Below are 12,704 nucleotides of genomic sequence, written 5' to 3' on the forward strand. Positions count from 1 at the left end.
GGCCAGCTCCAGCACACCATGTATGCAATTCCATAATCAGCCCTGTGGGTGGTACTAATTGTTGAAATCCCTGGAAGAACACACTTGAGCTGGGCTATGGCACACGGCCAGGAAAACTTGGCCAGGTTCGTCCATGCATCATTGCAATTATATGTTCCTCAGCAGCACTACATCCCCACTTCTCTCTTTCTTCTTGGTCAGTTTAGAGGAATTATATTTCTTAGTGACACATCCCCTAAAGCTTTAAGACATGATGAACAATGTTGGGACTCTATGACTTTGTTCAGTCCAAAGAATCCCACCTGCAGAAGGAGGAGCTTACTGCAAAGTCACTTTTGACAGATCTAAGGCCTGAGGGTGTAGAGAGGTTTGGGGCTTATTTTTCCCATGACTTCCCCATAGTCTAATTCCTAGTGGGAGGCAATGGAGCGGTGGCCGAGCTAATCACTTGGACAGTTAGATGTTCTGCAACCAGTTAGACAGATATGGAAGGTAGTTTTCCTTTTCCAATGACCAATATAGGCTTACTAAATCCCTTACTGGTTTTCAGAATCTTCTGGTCATTATCTCTCTGTGAATTCTCTTCATCTTACCTTTCCAACTTCATCACCTGTCTCTTCCCTAGTTCTCCTCCACCACCGCATGTGTAAGACATTCTCTAGATGCCAGCCCATATATACTGCTTTCTGGTTCCTGGAATAATTTTAAACTTTCTTCTTCTTGATTTCGATCATTAAGAACCCTCTGTGAAAGGACCACTCCTACTAATCCTCCCCCCTGATTCTACCAGGTTCAGCTAAAAGGTCATGCACTCCATGATATATCACCTGAAATCCCCATGCAGAATACATTTCTCCCTTTTTTCCAGGCATGAGCTACTTTGTTAATGCTTGTTCTTGATTTATCCCACATTTTGTCTTTTATAATAGCTATATATGAGCATATTATTTTTATCCCTGTGAAAATGTGAAATCCATGAAGGCAGGAACATTGTCCAATTTGTCTGTGATTTCCCATAGCACTTAACACACAAGACTTATGAGTTGTGGAATTAAGAAAATCTTGCTTGAATTGAATCTAACAAATTGAAATAAATTTTTCAAAATGGGTCAGAGTCAAGACCCATGAAAATATATTCAGGGATCTAATGTTCCCATTTCTACTCCTTACCTGTATATAGTCCCATCTATTTATGCCTTGAGTGACTTGTAAGAGTAGGGTGCTTTGTTGGACATTGGGGTGGGAAGGATTCCAAAGTAGATGAGATACAGTCCCTGCTTTAAAGAGCTTACATTTTAGCAGGATAGGCAGATTTCCAAACAATAACTCAAGTTTTAATCAGATTTTTGGTCAACAGAGTACTCTGATGATACTGTGGAAGTCATCCATTCTACCAAGAGGAAAGGAGAGGTAATCAGTGAATAGAATTTTACAAAGTAGATGATTAAAGAATGGGAGACATTTCAGGAAGAGGGAACTCTAGTCAGAAGGTCTAACTTTGTATGGGGTGTTTGAGAGGACTATTGTGAAGATGTGCAGAGTGAAGACCACAAGGACAGGGCTCTCAGGGATGTGGCTGAAAGCAAGGATGAAGCCAGAGCCTTCTAGCTTGTCTGGCTACTGGATGTTTCCTAGTGGCCTAATTTCTCTAGAGCTGGGAAATACTTAATTTGAGTCCATACGTAAGTGGATATGGAGGAATAAACGAAAAACTGGTATATAAAATTATTTCAAGGGGCACCTGGGTGGCTCAGTGGGTTAAAGCCTCTGCCTTCAGCTTGGGTCATGATTCCAGGGTCCTGGGATCCAGCCCCACATCGGGCTCTCTGCTCAGCGGGGAGCCTGCTTCCCCACTCTCTCTCTCTGCCTGCCTCTCTGCCTACTTGTGATCTCTATCAAATGAATAAAATCTCAAAATAAATAAATAAATAAATAAAATTATTTCAAGCATATAAATTTCCTTCCTTCCTTCATCCTTTCATGATTTTCTGTGCAGTAATTATATGTCAGCAATAGGCTAAGTTTTATTTTTTTAAAGATTTTATTTATTTATTTGACAGAGAGAGATCACAAGTAGGCAGAGAGGCAGGCAGAGAGAGAGGCGGAAGCAGAGAGCCCGATGTGGGGCTCGATCCCAGGACTCTGGGATCACGACCTGAGCTGAAGGCAGAGGCTTAACCCACTGAGCCACCCAGGTGCTCCAGCAATAGGTGAAGTTTTAAAGATACAGGGATAAGCAACACACATGTTTTGAATCCCTTTTACCAGCCATTAACAAAGCTTACAGTCTGATGACAGATCCAGACAAGGAAAGAACAATGACAAGAACTATGACATAGGGAAGTACAGAGGGTATGAGAGCACAGAGGAGGGCTCCTCAGTATAGCCAGGGATTTGGGCTGAATGGAATGGAAATAAAAAAAGAACCCTTGATCTCCCAGGAAAGGGTGGAGAAAGACATTTCAAGAGAGAGGAAACAGCCCGTCAAAGGGATGTAGTCATGAAAGGGTATGGTACCTCCAGGGAATTACAGGTCTCAGTGTACTTAGAGTCCAAGGCATGGGACAAACAGAGGTAGAAAATAAAGTGACAGACATGAGCACAACTTTGTCACATAAATAAACTAACAAATATGGCAGCTGGGACTTCTCCTGTTCATGTGGAAAATGAGAGGACTATTTGGGAGGAAGAGGAAGGACTATTCAGAGTCTTGGTGCATCAAGAGTTGTGCTTGGCCAGAAGCATCAGCAATAGCTGGTACCTTTTTAGAAATGTGCAGTCTTAAACCTACATTAGACCTGCAGAGGCTTGGGAAGCATTGGTTAAGAGCACAGGGTCTTGAGTTGGAATCCTGGCTCTCTACCTGCTAGCTATGCAACTTTGATCCTCTCACTTTTCTTCCCTGGCATCAATATTGCCAGTGATAAAGTTGAGAAGGTCAACCCAGTGGATTCTAGTAATCTAGTAGCATTTTCAGCTTCGCAGGGTGTGTGTGTGTGTGTGTGTGTGTGTGTGTGTGGTGTGTAATTCTAGGGGAGATTGGTAGGAGAGTTGATCATTTCCAAAACTGGCTAACACATGCCTCCTTCCCGAATGATCCACTGTTTGGAATTGTGGCCTCGAGCTTGCAGCTAACAGAAAAGATCAGAAACAATGAAGCTGCACCTGAAGGCAGATCAGCTGGGAAACCAAAAGGTCAGACCCTCAGGAATTCACCACTCTACTGGGGGGGGGGGCGCTTTGTGTGGGGCAGAGAAGGTGGTGAGCCCTCCCACCAATAATCTTGTTTGCTTTTTAAGGAAAGGAAAAGAAAAAAGGAGGATACACAAGATCAGATCCAGAGGAACATAATTCCATAAGGGCTTCCCTCGATCTTGAGTGAGGATAATCAAGAGTGTGTTTGTGTGTGCGCTTGCATGTGTATATGTGTGTGTGTTTATGTCTGTGTTTTGGGAATAAAGAGGTACTGCTTAGGGTGACAGTGCCTTAAAGCTTAAATGTTTTAATTAAGAGAAAGAAGATTCAGCTCTCTGGTCAAATGGTACAATAGAGCTACATTGCTTTTTCCAAATGGCTTCCCCAATAGGCCTTCGTAAAGGCTGCAGAAATGTGTCTAAACAGGCTCCCAACTAAAAGATAAGAGGAAATGGTGGTTAGAAAGCCAAATTCTTGCCCAGCTCTGCAGGGACTCAAGGGTTAGCCTGGAGAAGCCCTGTCTTCACTCCTGAACTGTTGCCCCATGGGGAAGTGGAGGAGAGCTAGGGTAGACGGAGCACAGCCTTGACCTGGGACACTGAGAGCCCCCATGGGCAATGTGCAATGGATTTTCCAGGCAAGATGGCCAGACTCTTGTCAATGAAGAAAGAGATGAAGTTCCAGAGAGCCTATAGCAATATAAGTTGTAAGGAGGAGCACAGGACTGGGAGCAAGAACAGTTTCATTTCTAACTTGTTCTGGTATCCTGACAACTCTTTTCTAACTCCTATTTCCCTATTCGTAGACATTAGTAGCCAGCCACCATTTATCGAACAACAAGGATGAAGAAGAGATGGTCCATTTACTAAGCATTTACTAAAAATAAGACAGTGTCTTCTGGGTTTAAATACCAAGTCTGTGCTGTTGACTCACACATTTCTATCTCCAGCTAAAACTTCTTTGAATTGGACTTTTGGACCCCAATGTCTATTTTCTATCTCTACTTGATGTTTAGTTGTCATCTTGAACTTACATCCCAAATGGTACCCTTGATCTCCCACACCTCAATCCTGACCCTCTTACAGCATCCTCTGACTCAATGAAAGAGATATCCATTCATGCACTTCCAGAATGAATCATCTGGAATCATTTCTGACCCCTCTCTACTTCTCACCTTTCATATCCAATAAAAGCCCTGTCAAATCTACCCTCTGAACATGTCCTGAATTTGACCATCTTTTCCCCTTAACTCTGTCGGTCAAGCCACTGCCCACTCCTGCCTACACTGGGATAAAATAGCACCCTTGAATGTGTAGTCAATTTGCCATGCACCAGCCAGAGTTAAAATTCCGTTAAAATGCAGGCCACATGATGTCACTCCTTAAGCTCAGAATCCTCCAATGACATCCCATCACACTCAGAGAGAATCCTAAGTTCTTGTCATCCTAGATAACTCCCTGCAGCCACCCCCACGCAGTCTCCTGCTTTTCATATTTGCCTCCACTCCTCTCCTCTCTCACCTCCATCCAACCACACTCTTCCTCCTGTTGAACCAATGGCACCCTCCTGAACTCCTGCTTCAACATGCTGACCCTTGTCATTGCCTCCGCCTAGAATCCCGCCCCCCAGGATAGTCACAATGCCTTCCACCATCTTAGCCTTGAGGTGCCCCGACTCAAATGTCCTCTTCTCAGAGAAACCTCCCCTGACCACTGCATGTAACCATGGCTCCACTCCCACTCTCACCTTAGCATCCCCTATGCTGCACCATCACCTGACACAGTACATATACTTCCCCGTTCATCTGTTGCAGCACTGTCCAACAGAACTTTTGGCAGGGCTGGGGATGTTCTACATCTGAGTTGTCCAGCAGGTAGCCATTGGTCACAGCACTTGATAGATGGCTAATGTGACTGGGGAAGCGAATGCTGAATTCATTTAATTCTACTTAATTTAAATTTAAATGGCCATCTGTGGCTACTGGCTATCCCTGTTAGACAGTGCAGATTGGATGTCTCCTTAGAATACAAACTTAATCAGGGCATAGATTATGCCTATTTTGTCCACTGCTATATCCTCAATGCCAAGGCAAGTGTCTGCCTACTCAATACATACCTGGCAAATGGTGAGTAAATAAATATACTAGGGGCTTTCCACACATTATCTCACTTAATCCTAATAACAGCCTTGTGAATTAGATGCTATTTTCATTCTCTGGTACTCACAGGAAGTGTCTTTCTGAAGAACACCCAGTTAGTGTGTACCCTATGACCAACACCTCCCATTCAAGGGGAGTAAGTCCTGGGGATCTTATGTACAACACAGTGAACAATTAATTCTGTTTCATGTGCTTGAAAGTTGTTAAGAGGGTAGAACTTAAATGTTCTCACCATAAAAAAAAATGGTATATGAAATGATGGGGGTGTCAATAAATCTTAAGATGGTAGTCATTATACAGTATATACATGTATTAAATCATCACAACACACACCTTAAACTTACAGAATGCTCTATGTCACTTATATTTCAGTAAAGCTGGAAAAAATGCCAAAGGACATCCAGCTTGTAAGAGGTGGATAGGATCTGAGCTCAGGGATGCTGATGATGTTCAGATACCTTGCTTTGCTAAAACTGGACCGGATGCTCTCTGTGGTCCTTTCTACTTCTGGGATCCTGTGGTTCTGTAGAACTTTCTCCCTGGCCCAGTGATGGCAGCACAGAGTTTAACTGCCAATGGAACTGATGGGCCTTCAGGTAAAACTCCTCATCCATGGCTCAGAAGCTGTGATTCTTCAGGTACAAGGTGTGCAAGCCATCTTGCAGCCTGCCTCCTCTCTCCCTCTATCTCAGCCTAGCCCATGACTCACCAGTTTCTGGGTCGCACAGCTGCTCACAGGCATCTGTCGTCCTCTGTCCGCAGAGGTCTCTCACCCATGGGGAGGTGGCGTTGATCTGGTAATACAGGGACAGCTTGGCCGGGTTTAACCAGTCTGAGACATCCAGGTAGCTCCCTTCACTCACCACAAAGCTGCTCCCTGTGGGTGAACGGAGAGAAAGACAGCTACTTTCTCCTCGATTGTAGGATGCAAATATATCTTGCTGCTGATGTGCAGGCTGGGAAAACAGGCAGGTTCATGCGAGCGATCCCCCCACCCCAGGTCCCCTGTTCTCACTTGTCTACCCACGCTGACAAGGCATTTTTACAATATTCTGGTCATGGTATTGGCAGCTAGGAGAGAAAGAGACAAATCATACACGGAGACAGTTCAGCCTAGTGGAAAGAAGTTGGGCCCTTAGGAACCCTCCTACACTGTTGGTGGGAATGCAAGCTGGTGCAGCCACTCTGGAAAACAGCATGGAGGTTCCTCAAAATGTTGAAAATAGAACTGCCCTATGACCCAGCAATCGCACTGCTGGGTATTTAGCCTAAAGATACAAATGTAGTGATCCGAAGGGGCACGTGCACCTGAATGTTTATAGCAGCAATGTCTACAATAGCCAAACTATGGAAAGAACCTAGATGTCCATCAACAGACGAATGGATAAAGAAGATATGGTATATATACACAATGGAATACTATGCAGCCATCAAAAGAAATGAAATCTTGCCATTTGCGACGACGTGGATGGAACTAGAGGGTATCATGCTTAGCGAAATAAGTCAATCGGAGAAAGACAACTATCATATGATCTCCCTGATATCAGGGAGAGGAGATGTAACATGGGGGTTAATGGGGTAGGAGAAGAGTAAATGAAGCAAGATGGGATTGGGAGGGAGATAAACCATAAGTGACTCTTAATCTCACAAAACAAACTGAGGGTTGCTGGGGGGAGGGGTTTGGGAGGGGGGGGTGGGGTTATTATGGACATTGGGGAGGGTATGTGCTATGGTGAGTGCTGTGAAGTGTGTAAACCTGGCGATTCACAGACCTGTACCCCTGGGGGAAAAATATATTATATGTTTATAAAAAATTAAAAAAAAAAAAAAAGAAGTTGGGCCCTTAGGACTGACAGAGACTTGGGTTCAAATTCACAATCCACCCTTATCTGCCATTGACTCTGTGTGAGCCACTCAATACCTCCGGGTCTTGGTGACATCATCTGTAAATAGGAATATCAATGGAACCCACCTCATTGTTGTAAAAATGGAATAAATTAATATAGATAAAATGTTATGCTTAGCAGAGGCCTGACTTGTTTTAGTAAAGAATGCTTAAACATTAAAAAAAATTTTTTAAAGATTTTTTAAAAATTTATTTGACAGAGTGACAGCAAGAGCAGGAACACAAGCAGGGGGAGTGGGAGAGGGAAAGCAGGCTTCCTGCTGAGTAAGAAGCCCAGAGAGGGGCTCAATCCCAGGACTCTGGGATCATGACCTGAGCCGAGGGCAGACGTCTAATGACTGAGCCACCCAGGCGCCCCTAAAGAAATTTTTTTAAAAGATTTTATTTATTTATTTGACAGAGTGACAGCAAGAGCAGGAACACAAGCAGGGGGAGTGGGAGAGGGAGGAGCAGGCTTCCCGCTGAGCAGGGAGCTGATGTGGGGCTCAAGCCCAGGATCCTGGGATCACAACCTGAGCCAAAGGCAGATGCTTAACAACTAAGCCACCCAGGTGCCCCTCAACATTAAAACTTAAAAGAAAAAAAATGTGCTAATATCTCTGTCGCCCAGGCATACCCCCCTCCCCCCGCCGCTACCGCCATCTCTAACAGGGATCATTAATGCCCACAGAGGCCGAATGTGTGATTATTAATGGGAGAGAATAGCTGAGCAGCTTCTTGGCCTCCTGGCCTAGATTTTGTTTTTTTATTCTATTAGAGAGAAAGTCAAGGAAATTCATAGCACCTTTAAGAAAAAAAGCTGCACTTGTGCCATAGAAAATGCCTTAATGTTGGGAATGATGGAGTTTGGCACTGCAGGTTTTCTCAGACTAGGAATGGCTGTGGGCTGGCTCCAGCCAGCTCTTGTCAAACGGATCTAAAAGCCAGCAGTACAAGAACGTCAGTTTTCTTTAAGAGAGGCTGCAAATGCAGACTTTGATTGTAATCAAGCAATTTGAAATAATGACTTAAATTTGTTCTTAAATTTGTGTAAGTCAGGGGCGTCTGGGTGGCTCAGTTGGTTAAGCAGCCAACTCTTGATTTCAGCTCAGGTCATGATCTCAGGGTCCTGGGATTGAGCCCCGTGTCAGGCTCTCGGCTCAGCAGGGAATCTGCTTCAGGATTCTCTCTCTCTAAGTCTCCCTCTACCCCTTCCCCTGCTTGCTCACACACCCTGTCTCTTAAAAAAAAAAAAGAGATTAAAAAAAAAAAACAACTTGTGTAAGTCAAACAAAGACCCTACCTTGCAATCTACACTCTAAAATATTCCCCTGAACACACACATATATGTACACACATAAATACACTTCTACACACACATATACATACATGAACACACACATGCATACATATATGGATTACATTACACACACACACACACACACACACACACACACACACACACTCTTTGAGGGCAAGGAACAGAAGCCTGTGCAGAGTGGCTGCATACTAGCTATGAATGGTGAGTGTGTGTATGCAGTAATACACAACGGTAGCCTACAACTGTTAGACAACAAAAGGAATAAAAGGTATCCAAACATAAAAAAGAAGTTAAGACTTCTGCTATTTACAGATGATGTGATGCTCTATATAGAAAATCCGAAAGATGCCACTAAAACTACCAGAACTGATAAATGAATTCAGTAAAGTCACAGGATACAAAATCAATATAGAGAACTATGTCCCGTTCCTATACATTAATAATGAAGCAGCAGAAAGGGAAACTAAGAAAACAATTCCATTTACAATTGCACAATGGCCACAGTCACCAAACTGTGGAAAGAACCAAGATGTCCTTCACTGGATGAATGGATAAAGAAGATATGGTCCATATATACAATGGAGTATTATGCCTCCATCAGAAAGGATGAATACCCAACTTTGGGTATTCATGGACGGGACTGGTGGAGAGTATGCTGAGTGAAATAAGTCAAGCAGAGAGAGCCAATTATCATATGGTTTCACTTATTTGTGGAGCATAAGGAATAACATGGAGGACATGGGGAGATGCAGAGGAGAAGGGAGTTGGGGGAAATTGAGGGGGAAATGAACTATGAGAGACTGTGGACTCTGAGAAACAAACTGAGGGTTTTGGAGGGGTTGGGGGGTGGGGGGTTGGGTGAGCCTGGTGGTGGGTATTATGGAGGGCACATATTGCATGGAACACTGGGTGTGGTGCATAAACAATGAATTCTGGAACACTGAAAAGAAATAAAAAATAAATAATTTTTAAAAAAGACCTGTACTCTGAAAACTATAAAACACTGATGAAAGAAATTCAAGAAGATACAAAGGAATGGAAAGATTCTCCATGCTCATGTGTTGGAAGAACAAATGTTGTTAAAATGTCTATACTACCCAAAGCAATATACAGATTTAATGAAATCCCTATCAAAACACCAACAGCATTTTTCACACTACTAGAACAAACAATCCTAAAATTTGTATGGGACTACAAAAGACTGTGAGTAGCCAAAGCAATCTTGAAAAAGAAATACAAAACTGGAGGCATCACAATTCCAGACTTCAAGTTATATTAAAAAGCTATAGTAATCAAAACAGTATGGTACTGGCATAAAAATAGATAGATGGATCAATAGAACAGAATAGAAAACTCATAAATAAAGCCACAAGTATATATCAATTAATCTTCAATGCTGAAGGAAAGAACATAAAATGGGAAAAGTGAGTCTCTTTAAATGGTGTTGGGAAAACTGGGCACCTACATTCAAAGAATGAAACTGGACCACTTTCTTACACCATACACAAAATTAAACTCAAGTTGGATTGAAGACCCAAATATGAGACCTGAAACCACAAAAATCCTAGAAGAGATCACAGGTAGTAATTTCTCTGATATTGGCTATAACTTCTTTCTAGCGGAAAAAAGCAAAAATAAACTTTTGGGACTATATCAAAATAAAAAGCTTCTTCACAACAAAGGAAATAATCAACAAAACTAAAAAGCAACCTACCAAGCGGGAGAAGATATTGGCAAATGACATAACTGATAAAGGGTTAGTATCTAAAATATATAAAAAATTTATTAAACTCAATACCCCAAAAATGAATAATCCAATTGAAAAATAGGCAGAAGACAGGAACAGACATTTTTCCAAAGAAGACATACAGATGGCCAATGGGCACATGAAAAGATGCTCGACATCACTCATCATCAGAGAAATGCAAATCAAAACCACAATGAGATACCACCTCACACCTGTCAGAATGGCTAGAATCAAAATCACAAGAAACAAATGTTGGCAAGGACATGGAGAAAAGTTACCCCTCTTACACTCTTGGTGGGAATGCAAACTGGTGCAGCCACTCTGGAAAACAGAGTGGAGGTTCCTCAAAAAGGTAAAACTAGAATTATCTTATGATTCAACAATCTCACTATTGGGTATTTACCCAAAGAATATAAGAACTCTAATTTAAAAAGATATGTGCACCTGATATTTATTCCAACATAATTTACAATAGCCAAACTATGGAAGCAGCCCGAGTCTCCATCAATGGATGAATGGATTAAGAAGATGTGGTGTGTGTGTGTATGTATGTATATGCACGTACATGTATATATACATATATACACACACACATACATACAGTGGGATCTTAGCCATTTAAAAAAAATGAAATCTTGCCATTTGCAACAATATAGATGGAGCTATAGAGTATTAAGTTAAGCGAAGTAAGTTAAAGACAAACACCATACGATTTCACTCATATGTAAAATTTGAGAAAGCAAGCAAACAATCAAAGAAAAAAGAGAGAGAAACCAAGAAACAGACTCTTAATTACAGAGAACAAACTGATGGACACCAGAAGGGAAGTGGTGGGGGATGGGTGAAACAGATGAAGGGGATTAGAAATACACTTATGATGAGTACCAAGAAACGTACAGAATTGTTCAGTCACCATACTGTACACCCGAAACTAATATAACAGCGTATGTTAACTATACTGAAATTGAAGTTTTAAAAACTTAATAAATGAAAAAAATAATAAAAACAGAGAAAATGTACATAAAATATAGTAAAAGTCAAATTTTACAGGGGTAAAGAAAAAACAAAAAGTTCAGTTAGGACCAAGCTCCACAATGCCGGACTTGGAGAGTAGTTCGAGATTTATGGCAGATCTCCAGACCTCACCAGCAGGACACCTTAAATTGTTTCACAAAGGGGCACCTGGGTGGCTCAGTGGGTTAAGCCCCTGCCTTTGGCTCAGGTCATGGTCTCAGGGTCCTGGGATCGAGCCCCGCATCAGGCTCTCTGCTTGGCAGGGAGCCTGCATCATCCCCTCTCCCTCTGCCTGCCTTTCCGCCTAGTTGTGATCTCTCTCTCTGTCAAATAAATAAAATCTTAAAAAAAAATGTTTCACAAATAACATGACTCAGCTTCTCTCCCTGCATTTGCTTCTATCTACCTCACTATCAACCAATAAAAATCTTTCCTTGTATGCAATTTAAGAGGAACTCAGCTACAGAGCATCATATGGGTTTGACAGCAACCTCTCTGTCAGGTCACAAGAGACCTTGCTGGCTGACCACAATGGCTGGGTTCCTGTTGGCCTTGGTGACTAGGTGTGGTCTAATGGGCAATGGTCAGGGAGGTAGGATCATGTCAGACCCTACCTGAATGCCCTGAGGACCTCAGATTCCCAGAAAGCGTAAGGGCAAGGCAGGCAACATTACCTTCCCTAACTCACACAGATGATGTGATATCTATCATTTCAAAGAAAGAGTTCCCCAGTAGAAGCACAGTGGACAATACGACTTTTGGTGAGGAGGAAAGAGGATTCTATGTGAAAAGCATAAGGGATTGATAGCATCAAGCTCAGGAATGAGGAAATGACCACATTTGAAGTTGGCCTTAAAATCTTTGGCAACTAAAGCAAATAAAAAGGAAAAGAGAAGAAGTCTGCTGGATTCCATATTTCAAATTTCTGGCAAGAGAAGATATGCAAATCTATCTGCAAAGCCATATTTTCCCCTCTGGAACTAAGCCCAAGCAGAAACATGTCACATGGGTCCCTGTGCAAGGCACTGCACATCAGTATCAACCACAGATTTTTCTTTTAAAAAGCACAGTCATGCTGTTTAAATGGATAATTCTTGTATTTATTCTCACTAAAGACTGAGGGATGGATATTGAATTGTGTCCCAGGGCTGAGTTTGGCTAATCCCACTACTTCAGGAAAGCTACGCAGTGCAGTGATGCAGAGAAGAGAGTCTGCAAGACGTGTGTTCAGATCTTCCCTCTGCTACTCACAAGCTCTGTAAACCTGGACAATCCTTAGTCATCTCCCGTGAAAAACATGGTTATGGACGTTTCCTTCGTAGGGCTGATATAAAGATTAAATGAGATGATGCACATGTCTTAAGTCAGGTTTACCAGAAATGAC

General features: G+C 42.3%; 1 protein-coding gene across 3 annotated transcripts in view; it reads right to left on the reverse strand.

Annotated features, from left to right (window-relative positions):
• The window catches only part of ASTN2 (astrotactin 2), an 851,408-nt gene that overhangs the window by 463,968 nt on the left and 374,736 nt on the right, over nt 1-12,704 (reverse strand). For all 3 annotated transcript variants that reach the window (XM_032865713.1, XM_032865714.1, XM_032865712.1), the window contains one exon: nt 6,063-6,230. In XM_032865713.1, the coding sequence (XP_032721604.1) occupies nt 6,063-6,230 (168 nt within the window). The remainder of the gene's footprint in view (nt 1-6,062; nt 6,231-12,704) is intronic.

Source organism: Lontra canadensis, unplaced genomic scaffold (genome assembly GCF_010015895.1).
Source record: "Lontra canadensis isolate GAN:19392208 unplaced genomic scaffold, GSC_riverotter_1.0 scaffold30, whole genome shotgun sequence".
Lineage (NCBI taxonomy): Eukaryota > Metazoa > Chordata > Mammalia > Carnivora > Mustelidae > Lontra > Lontra canadensis.